The sequence below is a fragment of the Nycticebus coucang genome, chromosome 21 (genome assembly GCF_027406575.1).
Source record: "Nycticebus coucang isolate mNycCou1 chromosome 21, mNycCou1.pri, whole genome shotgun sequence".
Lineage (NCBI taxonomy): Eukaryota > Metazoa > Chordata > Mammalia > Primates > Lorisidae > Nycticebus > Nycticebus coucang.
Window position 1 is genome coordinate 51,313,334 of NC_069800.1, and position 26,720 is coordinate 51,340,053.

At 47.7% G+C, this 26,720-nt stretch overlaps 1 protein-coding gene across 1 annotated transcript in view; it reads right to left on the reverse strand.

Annotated features, from left to right (window-relative positions):
* Window positions 1-26,720, reverse strand: part of RIMS4 (regulating synaptic membrane exocytosis 4) — a 53,124-nt gene that overhangs the window by 9,618 nt on the left and 16,786 nt on the right. Inside the window, exon 2 of the mRNA XM_053574318.1 lies at window positions 9,093-9,231. Within this exon, the coding sequence (XP_053430293.1) occupies window positions 9,093-9,231 (139 nt within the window). The remainder of the gene's footprint in view (window positions 1-9,092; window positions 9,232-26,720) is intronic.

Genomic DNA, 26,720 nt, shown 5'->3' on the forward strand with positions numbered 1-26,720 from the left:
CTGTGTCAGTCTACTCAGGAAGATGCCAACACAAGACAGAAGCTGAGTAGAACTTGAACCTAGGCAGCAGGCTTCTGAGTCTATTCTCTTAACAATTATGCAACAGTGTTTTTTCTTTTAAATGAAGTATGGAAAAAATAAGATCACCTAAGTGGGGACCGAAATGTATACCCACTATTCTTGCAAAACCAAAGACCCTTAATGAACAGCCCCGGGGCTTCAACCCGAGATCCTCTAGAGCTAGTGCCCTAGCTTTCCCCCCAGGCCCTGGGTCTCTTTCCAACCCTGCCTTCCTAGTCATCCGGGGGGGTCCAGGCTCCATCTTATAAGGAGGATCTGGGCTCCAAAAGCCTGAAAAATGGTGGGGCCTTATGGGTTCCAAGGCACAAGGGAGCCCAACCTCCAAGGCAGAGCAAGGCTTCCGCAGCCTGAAATTGAAAGTTTCCTCCAACATCATCATTGTCTGCTCCTCAGTTCCTGGTAGGATTGTGAGCAGACAATGGGAACTGGCAGGCCTGGTAATTAGCAGTAATTGTTTATAATATCTGGGCGGCTGCCTGATTTCCCATCCCAGGGAGCCTCACTGGCTGCCAAGCACCAGGCTGATGCCCCAGAAACCTTGAATGAGCTATCACATCCCCCAGGGATTGGAGGAAGGAGGAATAAAGTGGTGGCCGGTCCCTGCTGGCCAGAGGTCCAACTGCACTGGAGACCTTACTCCACCCTGGCATCTTCCTTGGAGTAGGAAAGGAAGCAGAGACTACAAATCTGCTGGCCAACTGCCTGTTGTGTGACCTCTGACGAGGTGCTGTTGTCTCTGTCTACACTTCAATGTTCTTATCTGTAAATGACATTGCACGCCATTTAGTTGGCTGTATCAGTTTTACATGTTTCCCAAATCTCTGCTACAGGACCCATTAGCAAAGGAGTATATGAGAGCTTAATGAATTCAGTGCCACATACATGCTATAACTTAGACCAGTCCTTACATGCAATAATAGGGACTCAATCCATGTCCACTGCCAACCCCTATTGATGGACTCAAACTGGGAAAATAGAGGACGGCAGTGAAGGATGGACTTTGGCCTAACGGACACTGGATTCCGATGCTGTACAACTCGGGGCAAATTTTTTAACCTCTCTGAGCTGCAGTTTCCTTAGGTATAAAATGGGGGATAAATAGTCATCACCTAGCTGAGTTGCTGTGGAGAGTCAGCGCGATACTGTGGGCAAGGTGCTTAGTACAGAGTGTCTGCTGAATGCATCAAGAATGACAGACCAGGGGCGGTGCCTGTGGCTCAAGGAGTAAGGCGCCGGACCCATATGCCAGAGGTGGCGGGTTCAAACCCAGCCCCGGCCAAAAAAAAAAAAAAAGAATGACAGACCAGGACCTGCTGGTGCTACCACCAGCCTTGGAGTGCTTCCTCTCCTCTTCTTGGTATTTTCATAGCATTTCTATTCCAGACCTGTTAAAAAGTGCAGGGTCTATGTGGGAGACCAAGCCCAGGCCGTCTGGAGACAGCGGAGGAAACACTGCAGCAGCAGCCTCCTGCCAGGGACACGTGCCACTTGGGCAAAGGCAGAGCCCTGACACAGGATTACAACCCATATTCCACTGGCCTTTCATTCTGTGTTAATGGTGAAATGAGATTTCCTGCATTTCAAATCCTATTACTTTTGTTTATGGAGATGAAACCCATTTGTCTTTTATTATTAACCTCTGAGCTTGGTTTGGCCCCTGGATTTTTTTGTGTTCTTGATGGTGAAAGAAGTGATTGGGTTATTCAGGGGTTTGACTCCATTCTCTTTTCTAGTTGGATCACGCGTCTCAAAGGCATCAGAAATTAAAAGGCTGCACCGCCCTCATGGTGATCATAGGTTATGTGGTTCTGAAAGGTTTTAGCAGCTTATGGGCTTCCTGTTCATCCACTCACTGCCTACCCCCCAACATACAACCCATCCATCCACCTTCCCCCAAACTTGCTGAGCCTTCAACATAGTCAATTCTGGTGCAATGTGAAATAAGTGTTCCTAAAAATTACTGTGCAATGCAAAGGCCTGCTATAAAAATCACAGAGCCTATGGGGAAAATGGGGTCAGTATCACATCAAAAAAAAAAAAGAAAAAGAAGAAGACAAGACAGGAACACAATAAAAACAACAGCACAGTTTTATACATGTTAAATGGTTAAGACATGCATAAATACTACAATCAAAGTGGCACTTGACCTTGAAAACAACCTGAAGTTTGCTTGTGGAAGTGGGTGTCAGCAGAGTGTCAGAAGGGCTGGAGCACGTGGGTTAGGAAAAAGATGAAATGGGATGGAGGCTCATGCCACCAGGTGTGGACAAGTGTGGCTCACACACCGTAAACTGAGAGAGAGCAGGGTGTGTCCTGGGTGTGAGTTTTGTATATTCTTACCCAGGTGCAGATTTCTGCCTTCGCCTAGTGCTTCTCACGGACAAGAATGTATCTGACTGAGCAAATGTGAAAATTGTGTTATCGCAAATTCTTTCCTAATACTTCAATCATGTTGTAACAAATTCTCATTTTCAAAACAAGCGCTGTAGCAGAATTACCCAGGTGCCAGGATACACCATATCTCATAATCCTGACTCTGGCTTTTCAAGCATGCAAGACATTTCCACCCCTGGCCCCTCCATGACACTGTGGCTTGTGAGCATGAAGCTGAGGATTTGATCTATTTTGTTATTTATCAAAAATTTGTCATGAACCAAGCACTGATAGTACTAAGTTATCAACGCTGACTCATTTAATCCTCTTAACAACTCTTAAAAGCTAGGTACTTGTAATTAATAACCATTTCACAGAAGGGGAAACCAACGTATAGAACTGTTAAGAAATTCAATCAAGATCACTCTGCTATGAAATGGTAGACCTGGGACTTGAACCCTGAAAGCCTGGCTCCAGAGTTCACCTTCTTAAGCACTACCCTAGACTGTTCCGATGTGCCCTGAGGGGACTTTAGCCTTGCCCAGAGCAGAGCACAGGGATTTGCAGTTCCAGCTTTGGGGTCAGGCAGGCTTGAAACTGAATCCTGACTCCACCACTCACTAGAGACACATTCTTCCCCTCTTAAAGCCCTGGTTTCCTTTCCTCTTAAATAGGAATGAATAACAAGATAATCTTCAGTGCTGCTATAAGTATTAAGTGAGATAAATGCCTTAGAACAGAGTCTGACACATTTCAATGCTCAAGAAATACGACTGTGTATGAAACAAAACCAAAGAAATCCCATCTCCTAACCCACATCCATATCCAGTCCCACTTTGTCCTTTAGGCATGAAGATTCTGCTCAATCAATGACTCTGCTAAATCACAGAAGCAGGAAAGAGAAGAGGGTCCTGCCCACCCACCTACGCACCCCAGCCTCCAGAACCTTTGCTTATCAGAAACAGTCTCAGCGGGAATGTAACCGTCAGCCTGCAATGGCTCCACCACTGGCTTCACTCTGCTTTCCTGTGCTATGGGCACAGTGACCCAGACACCCAGAGACCTGGGTGCTGATGACCCAGACATCTCAGGACAATGAGGGGCAGAAGGAAGGAGCAGGTGGGTGCTGAGAGCCAGCTCTGAGAGCTTCCAGGTTGGCAGAGAGGAGGCTAAGGCCCTGATTTTGTGAGATGATAGAGGCTGGGAAGGAGCGGAGTATGTATGTGCTTCTGTCAACACTGAACCCAGTGTCCAGACAGGTACATAGGTGACAATTAGGACATAGAGTAGAGGGTATGGTGGTAGGGGAGGACAGGGTGCATCCAGGACTGGCAGACCCCTGACATTCCACTTCCCCTGTCCATGCTCAGGGCAGACATTGCTAATCAACCTCAGCACTCCCAGTGAGCCTGGATGGGCTCCAGCACCCTTCTCAACACAGCACTCCAGGGAGCCACTGTCAATTAATTGGAACTGGCACACACAAGATACAGCTTATGTTCTAGTCGTCAGCTGGGACCTGGAGAAGGCATGTGTCAGAGGGTAAAGGGGGAGCAGGTTAGGGAAGGCACAGCCAGGTAGAAGGAACAGTAAATACAAAGCCCCCAAGGTGAGAAAGAGGGCAGAGTGAAAGGTTCAGGGTGGTGGCACAGGGGACACATGACTAGGGACCTGGGTGAGCCTGAGAGAGGTCTGAGCAAATAGGTGCTGGGTGAGAGACTACAGAGTTCAGCCCCTAATGGAGACTTGAAGGTATCTAGGCAAGAGTGATGGGCGGCCTTGACCAGGGGATGGAGATGGGGAGAAATCATTGGATTCAAGAGATAATGAAGGGTAAAATGATAAGAGCCCAATATGGATTGGATATGGATTATGGACAGGTCTCTGGCTTGGGCAGCTGGGAGATGATGGTTCTATGCACTCAGGCAGTATAGCAGGCTCTGCTGGCCCACCCCCACCCCCTCACCTCATCTGTTCTTGCTGACTTCCAAGTGTCAGCACATGTATTCATTTGTCTACGTTGCTCCACTCCAGCCCTTGAAGAACTTGAATCCCCAGAACCCACTGAGCCACAGGGAGAGCCAGAGTTAACAGGCAGTGGCCATCAATCAATAACTGGTAATAGCTGGAGTATAAATACCTCTATTCCCTCACCTCCGAGCGGCAGCTCTCAGGTGCGTGTTCTCCACTGGCTCCCCCTCAGGATTAAGCCCTGGTTGCCCACCAGGGTCTCTGGCTTCCTAAAGTGTGCGTTGTTGGGTACATCCCTGTCTCTGTCTTGTATGATGCTCTGCCATTATTTTCTTGAATAATCTCCCAAGTGAATCACTTCCACTTCAGTTTGGGGAAAACCAAACTAAAGCAGACAGTCCATAGGGAGTGTCTCAGGATTGCAGGGTGCCGGGGGGAATGTCTGGGGAGGCACTGTTCTCATGGTCCTTTCTTGGGTGTTGAACTTGATCCTCTGCCCTTTGTATGGGTGACATGGGCCTGCTCTGGTGGCTCAGCAGGTTGACCCTCCATCCTTAAGACAAAGAACCCTAATTTTTGATCAGGAAGAAAAGGCTCAGGGAAAGAAAACCCTTCCTCAGCCCCAGGGGAGAAACCATGTCCGGACAAGGTGCTGAGGCCTGCAGAGGGGAAGAATGGGAGGACTCTGGGTCTTTGACTGCATCCTCAATCCACCAAACCATCCTGGAAGCCTCCAGCTCCAGAAATCTTGATAGATGCAGATAGAGATTAAATCAGAGAAAGAGCTGAGTGTAATCATTGAAAGCAGACTCCAAATGCCTGGATTTGAATCCTGGCTCTGTTACTTACTGGCCATGTAATCTTTGAGTGAGTGAGTTACTTCTCTGAGTTTACATTTCTTGTTGTGAAAACTGAATGAATCAATATATGTGAAAGCACTCAGCACACTGCACACAGTACGTGTTCTCTAGTTTTGCTACCTTACGTGCATGCCAACCACGTGGATCTTACTAAAATACAGATTCTGATTCAGTGGGTCTGGGGTGGAGCCTGAGATAATGCATTTCTAACCAGCTCCCAGGGGATGCCAGTGCTGCCAGACTACGGCCCACTTTGAATAGCAAAGGCCACAGGCTGTTGGTATCAGCAACGTGGAACCCAGGACATCCTCACTGTCACAGCGATCCAGCCCACGTGCACTCCATACCCATCCCTCAGCCCTGGCTGGAAACGCAGCATTTCCCAAGGGAGGAATGTGGGGACCTCCCTCCGATAGTTATGTGAGTCTTTTGTAGGTCTTCTGAGACTGCTAGTCAGGTGCCCAGCTCACTGCCTGGCATACTACAGGTGCTTGATCACATTTGCTGAGATGAACACCTATCCTGTGCCCGCCTGCAGGATACGCGTGCCCGGCCACCCAGCACACGGTCAGACAGGCCTGGCAGGCTGTTTCCCAATAAGCTCCAGCTGGGCTGGCAGAAGCCCAGGGGGTCGGGAAAGGGGAGGACAGTCACATCCTTTCCTCTATCAGAGCCTGGCACCTGGGTCCAACCAGTGCCCAAAATACCTGAAGAACAAGGAGGAGGCTGTCCCTTCTCAATGTCCCCACCTGTCCCTTCTGTGTCCCTTCTTCACCCAGGTGTTGAGCAGGTGGCAGTATCTGGCTGGAATTCACCAAAACTCAGCCCCTCTCAGGAGGCCAAGACTATCCTCGCTGCTGGACCCAGCACCCTCCAAACCACTTGATTCTTCCTCAGTGGGGCTCAGAACACTTACCCCAAACCTATTATAATCATAATCATCACAGCTTATATTTATTCAGCACTTACTCTGTCCTTGGTACTTTAGAGACACAATTGTATTGGGGATGGTTTATAATATCCACTGGAACACAACTAACCACGAGCAGCCAACTACCTAACTAACAGCTAATAATGATGGTGCATGCTAGGGGCCAATCACTGTTCATGGTGCTTTGATATATATTAATAAGTTTAATCCCCACAGTAATTCTGAGTGTCTGTACTATTACCTTTCTAGAGACTAAGAATCTGGGCTTAGAGAGGTGAAGCCACATAAATGCTAAGAAGCAGAAATGAACCATTACCATCCAGGATTACCTGACCCTTGAGTCCTGGCTTTGAACCTGTCTGTAATGTAATTGGACTCTCTGGTCCCTTAAAGCACACTGCAGTGAATGATAACAAGAGTGTGCACCTGCCACATGTAGGCAGCCCCTCATTTCTCCCTCACAACATCCTGGCCAGATGCACCCGTCCCCAAGTCACATGACCTCTTTAAGTGTTTGCCTCCTCTCCTGTAAAACAGTACAGGTGACTTCCCTGCTGCTGTTCGCTGAACTATGTTGCTCATCCTGTCTATAATCTGGTCCTCCAGACCTTCCCACGAGGCCAACAAGATGCTTACTGGCCTCCTCAAAGCTCAGAGAGATGTGCTCAAGACCACTCAGGGGGTCAATGGCAGAGGCAGGAGCAGGACCCACACCTCCTGATCCCCTTGGACTCACGTCTACCAGCAGGGACCCACTGTTCCCCAGACACCAAGAACATCTTCTAGGTTCGGCTTGCCTTGCCATGTTTCTCAAGTTCAAGGAAACATTGGCTTCCTTCCTCTTCCTCTTCTCCTTTCCACTGTCCTCCTCTTCTCACCCACTGGGAAGTTTTGCAAGGAAGTGGGTCGAACAGCAGCCATTCCCAAGGGTGGAGGCACCCAGTGTAGGAGAGGCTGGGGGTGGGGAAGGCTATTGGCCAGGAGGAGGCCCCCACTGAGAGACAGGGTGGAGACCACACCCAGCCTTACCCCTCGCTGGCTGGGCATCTGCCCTTGCACCAAACCACTTGGCCACTGCTGTCCAACAGAACTCTGTGATGACAGAAATGTTCCATGCCTTCTAATAGGGCTGCCAATAGCCACCTGTTGTGATCGACTCTTTGAAATGTGACTAGTACAACAGAGAAACAGAATGTTTCATCTTATTTTAAACTAGTTGACATTTAAGTAGCCACAAGTATCTGGTGGCTGGTGAACTGACCTATGTGGCACTTACCTTTTCCAAGTCTCAGTCTCCTCATGTGCACGAGGATCGTGACAGTCCCTGCCCCACGTCAGAGGACAGCCAAGACCATGAAACAACATGGTACTGTGGAATAACCCCAGCAGGAAGTAAGAGTCCCAGGTTCCAGACCTATTAGCATGCTGTGTGACCCAGGGAAAGCTCCTTATCCTCTCTGAGTGCCCTAGTCATCTATATGATAAGGAAGTCACTTTGTTTTTTTGTTTTTTTTTTTGTGGTTTTTGGCCAGGGCTAGGTTTGAACCTGCCACCTCCGGCATATGGGACCAGTGCCCTACTCTTGAGCCACAGGCGCCGCCCAAGGAAGTCACTTTGGATGAAAAGTTTCTTTGCCAGGGATTGATGGACAGTTTTAAAGGAATGTGGGAACCTCCCTCCTATAGTTATGAGAAGAGTGTTTGTATATCTTTGTATATGAGAATGACTGTGTATGTGTTAGAATGTGTGTGTCTGTGAGGGTGTTTGTGTATTGAGGAAAAGCAAGCCCAAAGCTTTCCAAAAATTCTCAAAGGGGTCCATAAAGATGAGAAACCCCTCGTCTAGATTAATCCTTCTTCCAGAGAGCTTTTTAATAATGGGATTCTTGGGCTCCACTCCCAGAGACTAATTCAGCAGCTCAGGTGCAAGGCCCTGCAATCTGCATTTGTAACAGGCTCCCCAGTGATTCTGATATGCAGCCAAGTGAGAGCAACACTGGCGGAGCTGGCAGTCCTGCTATTTAGTAATTTGTGGTACAGGAAACGCCTTTCTCAACCAGTCATATATATGTTTAAAAACCAGCTGGAGCCGGTCATGGTGGCTCACGCCTATAATCCTAGCACTCTGGGAGGCTGAGGCAGGACGATCCCTTGATCTTAGGAGTTTGAGATCAGCCTGGGCAAGAGTGAGACCCTGGCTCTACTAAAAATAGAAAAAAGTAGCAGGGTGCCTGTGGTCCCAGCTACTCAGGAGGCTGAGGCAGGAGGATCACTTGGGCTCAGAGTCTGAGGTTGCAGTCAGCTGGATGATGTAATGGCACTGCAGACTGGGCAACAGAGTCAGGCTCTGTCTCAAAAATAAAATTTTAAAACAAATTAAAAAAATGAAATAAGCAAAATAAAATAAAACTGAGATTTAAGAAACTAAAAGAAGGGAACATTGCTACTAAAACCCTTCTTATCCCCTTCTGTATAGCTTTACTGACACAGATATACAGCATGTATGTGCCAAACACTGTCCCATGTCTAAGAATTAGCCCAGGATTATATGGATTATAAATATTCTACTTTTGTAACACCCCTGTGGGACTGACGCTACTATCCCCATTTTATGGGTAAGGAAACTGTGGCACAGAGACTTGACCTGCTCAAGGTCAAGCTTCAGAAAAGGAGTGGAGCCAGGATTCAGATCCAGGCGGTCGGGCATCTGAGCCTTGTGCTCTGCTCACTCTCCCTTGCAGTTCTGCCGGGTTCACCACCTCCTTTCTAAAGAGAGGCACTGCCCAGGAGCCCTAAGCCGCACCCACTGCCAGAACTGACCAGGGATTCCATGCCCACCCCCCACCACTGCCAGACCAAGTGAGGGCCCACACTCACTTGCCCTCTGAGCCATAGCTGTTCATGCTGTCCTCGATGGACTCATGGCTGGCCTGGCGCAGCGTCCGACTGGGCATCTCCACTGCCAGGCCCGTCTCCGTGCTCCTCTGGATGCCCCCCTTCAGCCTCCGGCCATCCCCTTCCGGGCAAAGAGGCCAAGGGAGATAGGGAGAGAGACACAGGTGGGAGGGGGATAGAAGGACGCGTCATATAGTTAGTGCTTCAGTGGCCCAGCTGCAGCCTCCACCCCAGCCCACCAACCCCCAACAGACAGCCTCACGTGAGTTCTGATAACGGGTAGATTCAATTCCGTGGACTTTTCTCCCCCTTGAGTTCACTTCCCCCTGCAACCTTCTCCAAATCATTTCTCCTCCTCCTCTTCAGCTACCACTTGTTGAGCATCTACTATGTGTCACATTCTCTGTCAAGTGCTCTGTACTTTAGGTGGCATGCTGTGCGGCAGGGCTGGCGTGTATACCGCAGCATGTCTGACAGCATCCCCAGCCTCTCTCCGCCAGATGCCACTAGCACCCCCAGTGCAGCTGTGGCAAGCAAAATCTCTCCAGACACTGCCAAATATCCCTGAGGGCAAAAATCATCTCTGACTGAGGACCACTGATTCAGACCATTGGCTCTGAAACAAATGCCTGAGTTCAAATCCTGGACCTCTTTCTCTCTGGCTGGGAGACTCCAGGCAAATCACTCAGCCTCTCTGTGCCTCTTTTTCCTCCACCACAAAGCAGGAGAATGATAGGGTTACCACGGGGCTAAATGACCCTCTGCCTGCTTAATCCCTCCCCCAAAACGTCCTCTGTCCCACCAGTGCCTCCAGCCTTTGCTTGTCACCTTAACCGAGACCTTTCTGGGCCACTCCCCGCTCCTCTGAAACAGCAGCCCTCTCCTGCCCCAGCCCCTCTCTGCCCTGAGGCCTAGGCTGGTTCCCTTCCTCATGCTCCCCACCCTGGTGTGGTAAACACCACTGGCCCACTGATCCACTTCTTCCATGCAGCAGGGAAACTCCCCCAGATGTGGAACTCTGCGGGTTCACTGTGAAACCCTCAGCGCCAGGCACATTGTCTAACAGTGGTGCTCAATTAATAACTGCTGGATGGGGTCTGCCCTGAGAATAGTCTTAATCGTCATTGCCCACCTGTGAGCCAGATGCTACCGACTATCCCACTGCAGTGCCAAGGATGAGAGGGACAGAGAGGTTAGGGACTTGTCTATGCCCAGAAAGCCAGTAAGGTGGGGAGCCCCAAGATGGTCTCTGCTCCTGCTCCACAGCCTAGTGAGTCAAGGTAAACTTTACACATCTCTCCCCTCCCCCAGCGACTGTGGGCTTGGAGTTGAGGAGTTTCGTCATTGCTGACCTACCAGGGCAAAGCAGCCCCAACATGCTGCTCCTGCTGGGGAGGCTTTGGTCAGAGGACAGAAGAGCTGAGCCAGGAGCCCTCCCCAGCAGGAGCTGGAGTGAGGCCAGGACACCCCCTAATGGCATCCTCCTGAGCTCCTTCCTCCCACTCTGAGAAAGTCACACACACATGTGCACACACGGATGTGTAGAGATACACCCACCGTGTTTCTCAGGGCTTGGACCCTCATGTTGTCTCCCACATGTGTCTGGGTTACTCAGACACACAGATGCCCCCCCTACTCAGAAAAACACAGCAACACACACATACAGGAATATACATGCAAAGACAGAGTATGTCAACATGTGTCTGAGTGTCTGCACTGGTGTGTTTCCAGGCTTCTCCAGGTCCCTGTCATTCTGTGGATGTCTAAGGCTAAACAGGCATGCCATCTGTGTGTGTGCCAGACGCACACGCAGCTTTGGTGTTTCTGAACACGTGCCGGCCGGCACGTGTGCTCTCTCTGCTTCCACTCAGCCCCACCATTTGTTCTTTCCCCAACTTGCAGTGTGGCCTCCCTGTCCCTAATGCTTCTGTGTACCTCTGTGCATAGCAGGTACAGACACAGAAAGACATGGAAACACTCGCAGGCACATTTAGAAACACAGACTCAAGTACATGGAGATGTCCCTCTATGCACGTGTGTGTGCACGTGCACCCCCCACACAGTCATGTACACGGGGACAAACACCCCTCCCTGCTGGGGACACAGACCCAGGACAGAGCACCTGGCAGGCAGGCTGCAGACATCTGCCCAGCCTTCTCACCTTCCCCCTAAGCCTTGCTCTGCAGCCCCAACCCCACTCCATCTCCACCCACTAGGTCTGACATAGTTTCTCCTGGAAGAGGGAGGAGTAAAGCATGACAAACAACTCGGTCCCCCAGAGCACTTCCAATCCAGTCCCTTGTTTGAGCCCACTCTATAACCCATCCACCCCACCTGCCTGGAAGGTATGTTCCCTTTTGTTTAGCCCCGCTACACAGGCGAACCTGGCTTTGCAAACTGACAGTCCAGGTACAAAGACCTTGGACAATCAAGAGGGTTAAGTGCCAGAATGTTCACCACAGTGCAGCTAGGAGGTGCTAAACAAAAGGAGCCCAGCCCCTGCAGAGAGGCCTGGCCAGCTGTCTTACTGATACCGTCACAGATGCACTTTTCCCTTCACAGGCCACCATCCCCAATCTGGGGACATGACTGGATCCAGCCTCAACAACAAAGCCTACCATCTAACCTCCACCCTAACCTTCCGCTGGGCATCTCTGGCTGACTGTCATAGTCCCCAAGAGGCCATTCCCAACTCCCCCACCCTATAACCTATCCACCCCACCTGCCTGAACAATGTGTTCCCTTTTGTTTAGCTCAGTGGTTCTCAACCTTCCTAACGCCCTGACGTATTTTCATTGTTACAAAGGGGTCGCAACCGACAGGTTGAGAACCCCTGGGTTAGCTCTTTGACACTTCTGAATGTTACTATCCTCAGACCTCTCCACCTGTCCCTCGACCCTCCCCTCCTCCTGGCTGAAGCAGACCCATCATTTTTCCTGACCACCCCCTCCACCCACCCTCACCATGACATCCTGCCCATTGTCCTCCTCTCTGGGCTGTCTATCCATCTTCTGGCTCCTTCCACTCCGCCTTGCACCTGCCAAGGCTTTACTTCTTCCACCAGCATGCTTCTTTAAGAGCAGCCTCTGGCCGCCATCTTGCTAGCACACTCGCTCCAATCCCTCAGAGCGTGGCCCTGTTCCCACGGCTCCCTAAAACCAGCCTCCAACAACTGCTGTGACTGGGTCCAAGGGCCTCATCTCAGCCCCAGTGCACGAAGAAGGATGGCACTTTCACTCTTTCAACAAACATTAGGGGGAAGCCCTCATAATGATGATAAACATGCCTGCATGTGATCTCTGCTGATCAAACACACACCAATGGGCAGCAAAGAGGCAATTAATAGTCTCCTAGGACCCTCGCTTGACCTGCCATAGTAAACAATGAGAAGCCCGACCCAGGTCCCCTTGCCACTACTGTTGTGAGCCCCCTCTCTGCTTCAGGGTCCAGCAGCTTCCCATAGTCAGTACCTGTACCTGACAGCTGCTTTTGGATGAGGGTAGAGGGGATCTTCCCTTGGTTCCCTTGAGCTACTGAGCCCACTCCCCCACCCCCAAAGGCCTGGAAACAGATGACCCCTAACTGTTCCCCACTCTGCCCCTTCATCAAAGACCAATTGGACCCTCATTTTCTCTGCCAACAGTCAGAATAACTCTGAGGCTCCACACAGGTTCTGGAGCAACTTGCAGAGAGGCTGGGCCACCTCTGTGGACTGTCTCAAAGCACAGCCTTGCCTGCCTCTCTCCTTTCTTGTCCTGCACGCCCCTCATATACTGTCCCCACGTGAATCTCACTAAGGGTCTGCTTGGGGAAAACTGACCTGAGACAGGCTGGCCGCCCTAGATGGTGCCTGTATTTACAGTCAGCTCACCTCTTGCCCACTGCCTTCCCGCACCAGGGATAGCACCCCCAGGCTGCCTATCCCTTCTGAAAGTGCGATTGATTTAACTAGCCTTAGGACCTTGAATTTTAGCAAATGCTCTAATAAAGAAAACAAGCGGTGAATCTTACTCAGTTGTTTATACTTGCATATGAATGTGTTTTATGTACTTATTTTCCCCCAAAAGCAAGTGTTCATAAGAAACAGGATGATAAACTGATAATAATGATAGATTATGAGAGCAGATACCATTATCTTTAGTATTTACCTTGTACCATTATTATACATATAATTTAACCTCACCATAACTCAGAAGGTATTATTATCCTAATTTTACAATAAGGGAACAGGCTCAGAGCAGTTTGGCAACTTGTCCAAGGTTACGCCAGGCAAGACAGAGGTAGGTTTGAAACTCAGGTCTGTGTGGGAACTGAGCCTGCACTCCTCGCCACCAGAGAGCCCAGGAGTGTGGTGGTAAGAGGGAGAAGGAGAGAACACAGCCATTCCCTACTTCCTCATTTAACGAAAATGGGCATTATGAACTTTGTTTTCCAAAGGAAGCATCAAAGCTGAGTGAGGCTCCATGACTTGCTCCAGGTCCCCAGGCTCTGATCGCTGACCACACTGATCAGCGTCTAATCCCATCACTGTGAGTGCTGACTCCATGTCCACACAGCAGTCTGGGAAGATCCCCTGAACTCGAAAGCCCTGGTTACACCAGGAGGAGAGAAGCACCAAGGCTGTGCTCACTGCTTCCCCTTCCCATAGCAGCTGCCATCCTTGTCCCTCTGAGATAAATACCCTGGACACTGCTGCCTCTTTTTCCCTCATGATCAGCCTCTCCCTGGCCTTGTTATTCCCAATGACTTCGGACTCACGGGCCTCCTTTGCCTAGGTTTTGAAATTCATCTGCAACTTGAGGACTGAAACATCTATCTGTAGGCACTCAGGTCTCTAGAGCCCTGCTGTGCCTAGGTTTTGAAATTCATCTGCAACTTGAGGACTGAAACATCTATCTGTAGGCACTCAGGCCTCTGGAGCCCTGCTGTTCCTCTGGCTGTGTCTCCAAGGACAGAGGCACGAACCCTGACTGCTTCTGTCCGGGTTCTTATTGTCCCCCACCTTCTCCTTACAGCTAGCACACCTGCCTTCCCCTAAACAGCCACATGCCCATGGGGGCAGAGGAAGGGTCAGGGACACGTGAAAACAAATGGTTCCTGCCCCCCTCCATTGATATGCAACTGTTAAAGAAGATTCCTTTTGCAGGGAACTTAGAGACCACCTAGACCAATGCCTTCATTGCATAGAGGGTAGATCAAGCCCAAAGAAGGGCACGAGTCAATGACCAAGTTGGTATCAGAACTGAGGTCTCCTGACGGCGACTGTCTCTGCTGCTTTCACAATCCATAGTCATTTGCTAATATTTCTGGGCATCTTCAGGAGTCAGCATAGCCTAGGGCTTAAAAATACAGATGATGAAGCCTGACTGCCTGAGTTATGCTATTAGCTGTGTGACCTTGAGCAAGTTACTTAACCCTCTATGACTCAGTTTCTTTGTCCGTGCTAACTGGTGTCCCCTTCTGCCAGCTTCCTCTCCACCCTGTGGCCTGCATGAGCTTTCCAAACCTCAACCCTGCACACACCATCTCTTTGCTCAAAAACCTTTAATGGCACCTCACTCCCTGTTGATAAACTCCAAAGGCTTTAACATGCACTGTCTCTCTAACCTGCTCCCATTGTACATTTCCAGCCTCGTTTTTACTTCTCCCCAGTGTACGCTCTACATTCTACTCACACTGAATAATTCTAAATATTCCATTTGACCAGCTACCCCCAAAGTTCTTACTCATCATTCTGCACACAAACATCTCAGCATTTTCTTCTCTTCTGGAGAAAGGTGCTTTTAAACCAACTATTTGTGGCAGCATAATATTCACATAGAAAAGTATATAATTATATAGTGCACACTTGTAAGTGTATATACCTTGACAAATGCTACAAAGTGAAGTCATTCATGGCACCAGCACTCAGATCAAGAAAGAGAATATTACCAAATGCCCTGGAGCCCTCATGCATGCTTCCAGTTACTTCCCTTGTAGGAGAAGCACTACCCTAACTTCCAACACCACAGACTGGACTGGCCTCGCCTGTTCTATACTTTTAGATACACAACATCATCTAGTGTATATACTTTAGCATCTGGCTTCTTTTACTCAATGTTATGTTTGTCAGGTTCATCCATGTTGACTGTTTCAATGCAGCTCTTTCATTCTCTTGGTTTTATTATAGTACATTGTGCAAATATATCTAAATAATTTCCATCCGCTCTATAGGTGATGAGAATTTTGGTAGTCTCCTTTATGGGGATATTACAATAGCTCTGCCAAAAACATTTTAGGTATCTTTTCGTAACCATTTGTTCACAGTTCTTCTCAGTACAATACCTAGAATGCAACTGATGGATCATAGGATGTGCATTTGAAATGCTTTTTAAAACCCCTAATTGGGACTGTAAGGTGAATGCCTTAAATTATCAATTGCCAGGAAACAATGTCTAAAGAAGTGAGGCTCAGGACTGGAATGTTTTGGGAAGGAAGATGGTGGAAAGACTGTTGATCTCTCACTTACATTCCTCAAATGTAATCTTTGCCAAGAGTATTATAAAGGACAGACAGCATGCAGGACAGGGGAGGAAGGGGTGAAGAAGGCCTGGAACACAGCCAGTGTTCAAGAAATGCTGGCTATTACTATTAACTCTCTAAGGTCAATAGTCACTTGCTCACTGATCTCTAATAAACTATCATCATTTCATAGATTCTAAGATAAGCATTTTTCAACATCTTCAAAAGGGAGATGTGAGTGACAACTAATAGCACTTCAGAATTAAATTCTGATGTGTTTTAGCTCTCTTGGTACATAAACTAAAGGTGTGACTTTCAAGTGAAGGTCTCTTAGATGCTATCGAGTCCAGCAGCAGAAGAGCTGGAGGCTGCAGGAACTGTCCATGGTGCTGACCAGGTGCAGAGGACTGGGCCTGCCCAGTGCGGAGATGGTGCTCACAAGAAGGGAAGGTTTCAGAACAAAGGGGACCTCATTCTGTGTTTGTTTTAAACCATGATTCCTTTCCACTGTCTTGCTGACACCCGGAATCCCACCCTGGAAGCATCACCCTTTCACAAAAAGAGAACTCCCAATTCCTGGGTTCAACCAGAGCCTATGAGAGATGTGTAAGATTCACCTCTTTGCTTAATCCCCCAACCTCCAGGGAAGGTAATTGTTGTCTCCAATTCCAGAAGAGAAAGCTGAAGCTTGAGGGTTAATGACCCTGCCCAAGACTCCTAAGCTGTCAAGCGGGAGCATGATCTTGGTTCGATGCAGATCAGAGTGTAATTTTTGCCTGTTAAGCTGCTTTACTCTTGGGGGTGAGGGTGATGTGGGATGAATGTCTCGGACAGTTTTCCAAGAGGATTTGAAGGGGGAAGAGAGAAAAATAGTAAAGACTTGAAGATGTAATGAGTGGAAGCAAAGGCACCCAAGGGCACATGCTGAGGATTTGGGAACGCTAGAGAAGGAGAGGGAAGATCCTGAGAGAATCAACTGGGTAATGTATACAAATGTACTTTGTAACTCTATAGGGTTTTGCCCCTGGCAGGAAATGTTATTTTTCACTCATCCAACAAAAATATACATTTATTGAGCTCATTTTCTATGCCATGCTTTTCCTGGCACTGGGGATTTGTATAGGACAGTCTTTGTCCTTAAGGAGCTTACAGGGAGTGGAGGGGTGAAGGGAGATGGAACAGATAAGTAATTATCATTCATTCAACAAACTCTTCCTAATTGCCTATTCAGTGCCAGAGACTCATAACGCAGATGAATTAAACCCAGACTTGACAGAAACTCCCAGTCTACCATAAGAGACAGACAAGTAAAGGGGCAATTATAACACAAGGTGTTATAATTACAACAGAGTCTAGCGTAAGGGCAGAGAGATACATAGAATTTTATGGGAGCTGAGGAGAAGGGTAATTAATACAGCACTGGAGGCAGAGGCAGGGTCTATAAGTAGAATTGCTTCAGTGCTGAATTCTACCTGATTGCAAACAAAACCCTAAAATTTCATTGTACACGCAAGTGCTACCTTCCGGTGTAATCGAAGGTTATGTTGACTAATGGAAAACATGTAGAGAGAAGGCAAAAATGTGGAACCAAACATGGAGGACAAAAAGTTCTAGATGCAGAGTAAATGCATTTAGCATGGGGGCAGGTCCTGCACTTAGCAGGGGTGGTCAGAGGAAAGTCATTCACTCTGCTCTAGCGTCATTCACTCTGTTCCAGCTAACACAGGAAGACTTTCTAGAGAAGGGACATTTCAGCAATTACAAGAAGGAAGACAATTCACAGGCCCTGCAAATGGATGTCTTTCCCCGGGGAGTCATTCCCGTTAGCACTAGGGACAAAGTGAACAAGCTCTGGAAGGAGATGGACTGTGGGCAAAAGGTAGAGTCTATGGTTCCATCTGGCACCAGGAAGCTTCACAATCCACACAGCAGTCAAGTCTTCCAGGATTTGCCCCAAACCTATACTACAAGTGTGAAGCGATGCACTTACCAGGTGTTCCATCCACACTGGATTACTCATCATTCACCAAACACAGCCCACGTACTTCCGTCTTCCTAAGAGAACAGGCTTTGAAGCCAGAATTACTGGGTTTGGAACTTGAAGCATCCCTCTGCCACTCTGGAGTACACTAAAGAAAGTTATTGAGCCCATTTGAGCCTAAGTTCCCTTATTAAATAGAAATAATAATAGAACCCACTTTAAATATTGTTGTAAGAATTAAATGTGTTAGTCAGCCCTCTCTAGGTTATGCTGCAGTAACAAATGAGCCCCAAATCTCAGTGGCTTACAGAACAAAAAGCTTTAGTTCTTGCTCACATTAAACATTCTTTATAAGCGAGTTGTGGCTCTACTTCAAGAATTCTTCTGGGATCCAGGGTAAAGGAGCATGCCTATCTGGGACATGCTGTTCTCATGGCAGAGAAATGATGGAACCACAAGGGAAGGTTCCCAGCCACTGCACCTTTTTCCATGTATATATTTAAAAGTTTTTGTTAAAGTACAAAACAAAGGAAAGAAACATGGTTTCTACTCATAAGAAAATGCCAAAGGTATATGGGATTGTGAAGAGCCCCCTCCCCTGCCCACATACTCATCAAGCCACCAAATCATCTGCTATAACAGGGCAGCATGTTAGTCCCTTATAACACAGATCCAAAGTAATTGTGAGATAAATCCTGCCATGCCCCTTGTGGGCTGAATTCAGTAACATTTGTACAATCGATGTCAAGGTTAAGAAAAAGGCAATGAGTAAATTATAGCCACTACGATCAACAGTACTCTGAGATATGTAACAGTGTTCCTAATTCCCAGAAACTCTCAGAAAACTGAGGCTCTGAGAACTGACACAGTTTGCCCAAGGTCCCAAAGCAAGTAAGTGGTGGAGAGACAGAATGCAAAACAAATCCACCCCACCCACACAATGGGTTGCAGTAGCATTAATTGTAATAGACCAAAAATAGAAACAACATGAATGTCCATTGATGGATGAATGGATAAACAAATTGTGGTACATTCAGACAAGGGAGTATTATTCATCCATAAAAAAGAATGAAACACTAATATATGCTACAACACAGATAGACCTTGACATTATGCTATACAAAAGAAGCTAGTCACAAAACACCATACATTTTATGACTTTATTTATATTAAATATCCAAGGCAGGCAAATCACAGAGATGGAAAATAGATTAGGAAATGACTGCTAATGGGACAAAAATCTTCTACAGCTGAGTGTGGTGATGGTTGCACACTATGTAAATACATTAAAACCCACAGAATTATAAACTTTAAACATGTGAACTGTATGATATGAGAATTAAATCTCAATAAAGCTCAGATATAGATATAAAGATATATACACGCTACCATCCCGTCTCACCTTCCAGGCCTAGCTGTTAACCCCTATTCTACACTGACCCCCCCAAGGACCAAGAAGCCCATGGTGTGGGGATGAGCAGAGGCAGCACAGGAGGTCAGGGCTGCAAAGGCCAGACAAGGCCTGAGCTGCTCAGCCTGGACCCTAGTCATGTAATCTTCAGAATACACACGTGCACTCATAACCCCACAAAGGTTCACGGATGAAAACACGCAGTAGGCACATGGGAAGCAGGAACTTGGGGGATGGGGCAGGGTTGGGGTGATGGAATTCCCTCCTTCCCAGCCCACCAGGGCAAGCATCAAGCTCCCTATCACTGCCTTCCTCAGTCCATGCATGGCCAGCTTCCTTCAGAGTCTACCAGACCCAGGAGAATGAGCCAGGATCAGTTAAGACCAGATGAAACCAGCTGGAACCACCTGGCACCTGCACTCACCGGAGCAAACCCACCTTAGTCGAGCTGTTCTCAGCACACTGACCTTAAGCAGTACATTGCCTGTCACTCCAGCTCATCCACATCCCACAACTGCTTACAATCCAGTCTCCCTCCAGTCCCCTCTGCCTTTGCCTTCTTGGTTGTACAAGCAGCCTCTTGAGATCTGATGAAAGCTAGAATACTGCCAGCACATACAATATGGTGCATAAAACTGGTCCTGCAGTCCATAGGCTAAAAGCCATTCTTTTACACATACAAACCTTAATTCTGGTGGAAAAGAGGATACAATGGGGGACAGAAAAAAAAAGGCTTGCCAGGAATCAGAACTCCTGGGTCTCATCCCTGCTCCACTACTGCCTTCCTGTATGACATCAGACAAGTTTCTGTCCTTCTGTGAGCTTCAGTTTTCCCATCATGAGGCAACTGGTCTAGATTGGGGATGATAAATAGGTTTTCTCTTTTCTGCCAACTCTGGTAACTGTTGCCTGAAATACCCTGTGTTAAGAATTCTTAGACTGTGTCTGGACTTGGCAGAAAAGGGTGCTGTGATTGATTGGTGATGCCTGCCATGGTTTCAGGAAAGGGGGCCTTGATTGATTGGTGATGTCTGCCAAGGTCCCAGGCCTGGAGGGGATGGGCTTCCTGCCAGATGTCTGCCTACCCTAGAGAGCTCTTCCAGCTGTGACATTCCATAGCTCATTTAGAGTCACGCCAGACTGGGAAAGAGAAGTCTGTACTTGTCCTCAAGGGGGCAGGGAGGGATAATTCTTTAAGCTGTTGGCTTTTCAAACCTGCTGCCCTACAGCCCCCTTTGAGAAGAGGTAGCAGAATCACTGCTCAGTGGCAGAAAAGGACAGCATGTCCTTGTGCTCCCATCCTTGCCTATTTTTAACTCCAAGGACAGAGGCTCAGGCAGAAGCTGAAATATAGAAGGCCACCCAGCCTCCTGAGGGTGGGGAAGCTCCAACCCTCCCACCAAGCCCAAGATGCTACATGGTTGGCCAAGTGGGAGTCAAGGCAAGCTGCCAAGGGGCAGGAGGTTCCTCACCTACCTTGCCGATCTCCCCCAGCTCCATCCTACTCTTCCCTAGGCAGGGCCAATTGCCCCAACCTAGGACATCCACAGACTCCTCTGTTAGTCCCTATCCCACGATACCCTGTCATTCACATACATGTCCCAGCCCACTAGTGCCGAGGATGCAGCATTGAACAAGACAGATGGGGGTCCTTGCCCACTGAGATCTTCCAGTCTAGGGCAAAAGACAGACAGCAAACAGGATGCCAGCATAACTCCATAGTTACAACTGCAGTAAGTGCTTGGAAGAAAAGCGTACCTATGTGCCTATGAGTTCCACAAGAACTAAAATTTGTTATGCATCTTTCTATCCCTAGAACCTGAGACCTAACCTGTCAGAGGGAGGTTTAGGGATTGTTGGTTGATTGAAAATATCACATATGAGATACTTCGCAGAGTTTGAGAACCCTACAGAAGCCATTTCAGACTAGATGAGATTCATTCACTCATCCAAGTATTCACTCATTCCCGGAGTTGTTTTCTGAATACCTACTGTATGTCAAGCACTGTTTTCAACACTGTACCTATAGCAGGAAAAACAAACTGCACTCCTAGGAGAGGCAAGCAAATATTAAACTGGACAAATACATAAAGACAGAGAGGATGCTAGAAGGCAGTGAGAGGAAGGATGGGTGTTTCTCTTTGAAACAGAGTGGTCAGGAGGACCCCACTAAATCAGGTGGATGAAGACCTGAAGGAGGTGAAGGAAGGAGCCATGTGGCTATCTGGGGAAAAGCATTCCGACACAAGGAACAGAAACACAGGTCTCAGAGTAGACCGAGCAAGGGTTAGCGATGTGAGATGAGGCTCGAGATGACAAGGCAGGGGGGAGGGCAAACTTTGAGAGACAAACACACCTTGCACCAGGCCTGGCATAGAGTGAAGGGACATGATGGTGATGATGATGATGACATAATGGAAAAAGCAGCCAGCATTCACTGGGCACAGGCACCAGGTGCTAAGCTACACACTTAACATAGATTCACTGACTGAATCCCCACAGCAACCCACGAAACACATCCTATGTTATTCCCACTTTACAGATGGGGAAGCTGAAGTACAACAAAGTTAGCCATTTAGAGGTGGCAGGGCAGGGACAAGAACCCTGGCTTCTTGCCTACACACACCCCTGTTCACATGCACCATGAATACCAGCTCCTTTCCCTCCCACAGTTCAACCCTTCAGACTTTTTTGAAAATCTGCTGGAAACTGTTTTTTCCCAAAGATAAATTTTGATTTTTCCCCAGGAAAAAAAATTGAGGTACAATAACATAACTTGTATTTAATTTCAGGAGGTTCAAAGTTATGAACTCCAGCCCTGAAAGGAAGCATTTTGTAAACATTTGGAGCAAGAGCAAGAATTGTCAGAGTTTTCCAAAGAGGCAAGAGGGCATCTATAATGCCAGCTAAAATTACTGCTATGAGTTGTCAAGAGCCTATTGGGAATGGGGCATTTGTTGAATGGTATCTCATTTAAACCTCGTTTAAACCCTGTGCAGTGACTGTAATTATGATCCTTTTCAAGTTAGGAAACTGAGGCATGGAGCTGGTATCCAGGTAGCCTCTCTGGACAGGGCATCCCCTCATCTACTCAGGACAGGGAGGAAACTTGTTCAAGGTCTCACAACACAGTGTATCCAGCAAGCATGTTTATAAAATGCTTACTTTCAGAGCTGGAGTTCATAACCTTGAACCTCCTGAAATTATATACAAGTTATGTTATTGTACATCTGTATTTGTTTCCTGGGAGAAATCAAAATTTCTCTTTGGAGAGAAGCTGGGCCGAGAGCTGTGATGCCCAGTATAGCAGCCACTAGCCACTTAAATTAACTAAACTTTAAAAAAATTATGAATTTGGTCCTCAGCTGCACTGATCACATCTGAAGTGCTAAACAGCCACATGGGCTAGAGTAGTTACAGTATTGAACGGTACAGGCACGGAAAATTTCCAACATTACAGAAATTTCTATTGGGCAGCGCTGGTCTAGAACTTGGTCTTTTGACTACCAACTTCAGCTTTTCCACTGTCAGGGGCTACTAGAAATTAGACTGGCCTGATATCTGAAGTGGAGCAAACAGAGGAGGCTGGAATGGAGCAGCTGGGGTGTGCTACAGAGTGTGCCGAAAGGGAAGATTTGTAGGAGGGAGACGTAACTAGACATGTACAAAAGACACAAGAGCCCCTGGGTGAGGCCTGACCTCACCTACAACAAACTTATGTGTATGCCTGGTAACAGGGACCCTCTTTAGCTACAATATGTCTTTCATTTCCTTGTTGATGTCTGAGGTTTCTTTATGAGGAGGGCAGGGCCTTTCATCCAGTGGAGAGAGATTAGGCTGGAAGGCCAGTTCCCCTGGAAGACAGAACCAAAAATTCCTGCTCACTTTCCTGGGATGGGAAGGAAGCCGAGAGCAGAGTGCATTCAGGAGCCAGCAGGGCCAATCTTAGACCCAACAGATCTGAGGAGGCCTCAACTCAGGAAAGTCACTGGCAGTGACTCAGGGTAGAAGGGAGACTGCGGGCAGGAGACAAGGTATCGACCACACCTGCAGCTACCAGAGCAGATCTGAGTACTCGGAGCACACCCAGGCCGCAAACCCAACCCCAGGACAGCTGGCTGAACAGCCAAGTCACACAGTGCTCCCTGAGAACTCCTTGGACCTGTAAGATGCTCAGAAGCAACATAACTAGATTCCTCTGGGGGAACACTGTGGAGGGAGAGAAGAAAGGTCCACATGGTTGTTCCTAAACTGCTTGGCACAATGGGAACCTCAGAGGCTAAATTAGCTGGGAGAACCCCTTACTTCTGTGTGTAAAGGTCTGCCCCTCCCTCCTCTCCTCCCTTTCTTTTTTTCCTTTCTTCTTTCCTTCACATACAGACTGTTGTAGAAATCTGCTCAAGGTGGGAGAAGAGTTCAAGACAGAAACCATGGATTGAATCCCTTTCCCACATCGTAAACAGTTGAGTGGGCTTTAGAAGCCCCCAACCTTTCTGACTTTTATCTTCCTATCAGCAAAACATGGGTGATTTTACCACCTGACCCCAAAAGCATTGGAAAGATCAAATAATTCTAATCATGCTGATAGCAATGACTGTCATTAATGAACTTTTTCACAATGTATCCCATCACCTGAAATAAGGCTGGGCACACATTAAGCACTCAATAAAAAGCTCTTGAATATTGAATTACCATGCAAATGTCTTATATAATAGTGATAATAATATATTACTATGAAGTGAATGTCTTACGACGATACTGGGCTCATCTCACACTTAATGTCACAATTGTGACATACGTTCCTTAATCCTTCCAATGAGACAGAGAGGTTGAGTCATTTGTTTAAGGGTAACAGCTAAGAAAGTAGGACAAACAAGAAAGGGGGACTTTAAACCAGCTATCTGAAATTTTTTGCCTCTCAAATCAAATAGGTATTTTGTGGAGAACAAAGGTCTGTACAAATGTTGGCTGTCATTGGCCCTGGCTGGCTCCTGAATGCCCTCTGCTCTTGGCTTAGGATTAACAATGAAGGTGACTGCAGATAGAGGGGAAGAACTTTCTGCAGTCCAGCTGCCTATCCATGGAAGAAGGAGCCCCCTGAGAGGCTGCGAGCTCTCTTTCTTGTCACTAGAGGCATCCAGGAAAGACTAAGCTCCCATTCAGCTAGGAGACTGCAATGCGGACTGAGGCGTGGTCCCCAGGTGGGAGACCGCACAACCAATCCCAAATATGGATGAACGCCAGAGTCACCTGGGAGCTTATGAGGTCTGACAATTAAGTTCTCGAACTTGTCCAAGAAAAAGTGCTACATACTTCATTGTGAATATCCCTATGGTCACCTTCGAAGTACTCCCCTTGGCCATATGATAACCATGGTGATATTCAGCAATGACATATGAGTTCTCGAACTGAATTGTCAGACCTCATATGAAGCAACAGATTTCTAGGCTCCACCCAAGATTTGTAACGGACTGGTCTGGGTTGGAGCTCAGGATCCCAGCTGCAGACAGGAACACATGTGCGGAGCAGGCTGAGAATCACAGACTAACAGAATGCTGGGCACCATCCTGAATTCCAGAAGCCACAGAGGCCACTCAAGGAACCCAGGACACACTCTCAAGAAACATAATGATGGTTTGCTCTGGCTGCACACTGTTAAGCATGACACCTGTTGTCCCGTAGACTCCTTCTGCCAGGCCACCTCCTCTCCAGGCTCCTTTCTTCTCTTTCCAGTTTTCAGTTCCAGCCTCCCCTCCTCCAGAAAGTCTTCCCTGATTCCCAAAGCCACCCTTCTCTGGGCTTCCACAGTAGATAAAACTCTCACTTGTGGATGCTTGTGTCTATGTCCACCCTCCGCCACCCCACGCTGCGACAGGATCAGTATCTCACTCAAGTCTGCGTGCCTAGCCCAATGTTAAGTGCTAACATCTGCAGAAAGAGACGTGCTCTGCTCCATAAAGGCAGGACAGAGGAAGCAGCCACTGAAAGCAGTCACTGCAGGAAGGAAGTAATCCAGGTCACCAGGTTGGGAGGAGACAGAACCTACAAATTCTCTCTGCCAATGTTCAGAAGAGGCCTGGGCTATTTATAGCTTGCAAGCCTTCTGCTTCTTGCATTTAAATGCAGGGCCAAGCAAAGAATAAAATCCTGGAGAGGTCTGTCAATTTTAAAATGTATTTATTTATTTAATTTTTACAAGGACATGAGCAGAAAGCAGGGACAAAAATGAACCGTGGCTATTAGAGTGAGCTGCCTGGTACTGTCCCTGGGCCTTCTGTGCCAAGTGTGTGGACTACGGGCAAATCCTACTCAATCCTAGAAATCGGCGTCCCTGTGTGGATCAGCCCGTGAAGGTCCTTTTAAGGTGATTTTTAAATGGTGGCTTCAGTTTACAAACTAGTCTCACCACATGACCCTGCTTTGGCTTAAACTCATATGTTCTGTGTGTGCACATGCGCGCACACACACGCTCCTGGAGAGAAACAGCTCCAGCGGTTACACATTATACTTTTGGATCACAGAACTGGATCTACTTTTAGTTTCTTTTTGTTTGCTTTCTCTGCATTCCCGCCCCCCAAATCCCACCCTGGGTAGACATAACATACAGAGTGTTATGTGAGTGTCAAATTCAAAAAACCCAGCTCTACCACTTGCTACCTATGTGACTTTGGGAATAGCAACAAGACCTTGCTCAGAGTTTGCTCAGAGGACTGTATAAGGTAATATGCGTGAAATCCTAGCAAGGCATCTGGAATATGGTATATGCTCAGGAAATGCCAGTTAGTTTAACTGTATAAGCATTTATAACTAGTGAAAGCACAATATTGTTTTTAAAAAATGAAAAGGATAAAGAGTGACTCTCCCACTCACAGGTGTGGAAAGAGCCCTTCAAAGGGACTGGATCACAAATGGGGAGGGCTCAGAAGCCTGAGTTCCAACTCAACCTGCCCCCAAATGCACAAATGCCTCCTTCCTCTCTCAATGCTCAGTTTTCTGAATTTGAAATGGACAGTGGCAAGAGGTGGCTATTAAGTCCCATCCCTCTGAGGAGAGGTGCCAGAGGCCTTCGGGTGATTGCCATAACTCAGATCTTCAAGAAAGGCCTGGTCTTACCCACTCCTCTTTCCTGGCCCCACCTCCTCCCTGCACCTACTTCCTAATGCACCTCACCTACTTAGCCCCACAAGACATAAAAAAACCATAGACAGCTCCTCCCTGACAAAGGACCTCTGGTGGCCTGAGGCACTTTCCCCTGCCTAGTCTGGTACTCAGCACCCAGTGCTCAATGGAGTCCCCTGTTATCATCTCTGCCTATTTTTCTTCCTAGGCTGAGGGTGGTCCTGGTCCCACTCAGCACTATCCCTCCAGTACCCAGCACACAGGAGCAGGGACCACTAAATATTTGTTGACTATGTAAAGAATGCTTTTTAAAATGATCAAGGGCAGTGAAGAGAAGTGATCAGGCAAACAGACTCCAAAGAGCCAGGCAGGTCTGTGTTTGAACCTATTACTGAATGACCCTGGGACAAAGACAGGACTATCCTCTCTGAGCCTCAGTTTCCTCAACTGTACAATGGGTATAACACTTGTTTACCCCTCCTAGTCTGATGTTTCAATAGGACAAGCCAGGTAAAGTGCTCAGAGGACCTGAGATACATGAAACACAATAATACCACTATCATGATGAGGACAATTATTAAAAATATAAAGTAACTTA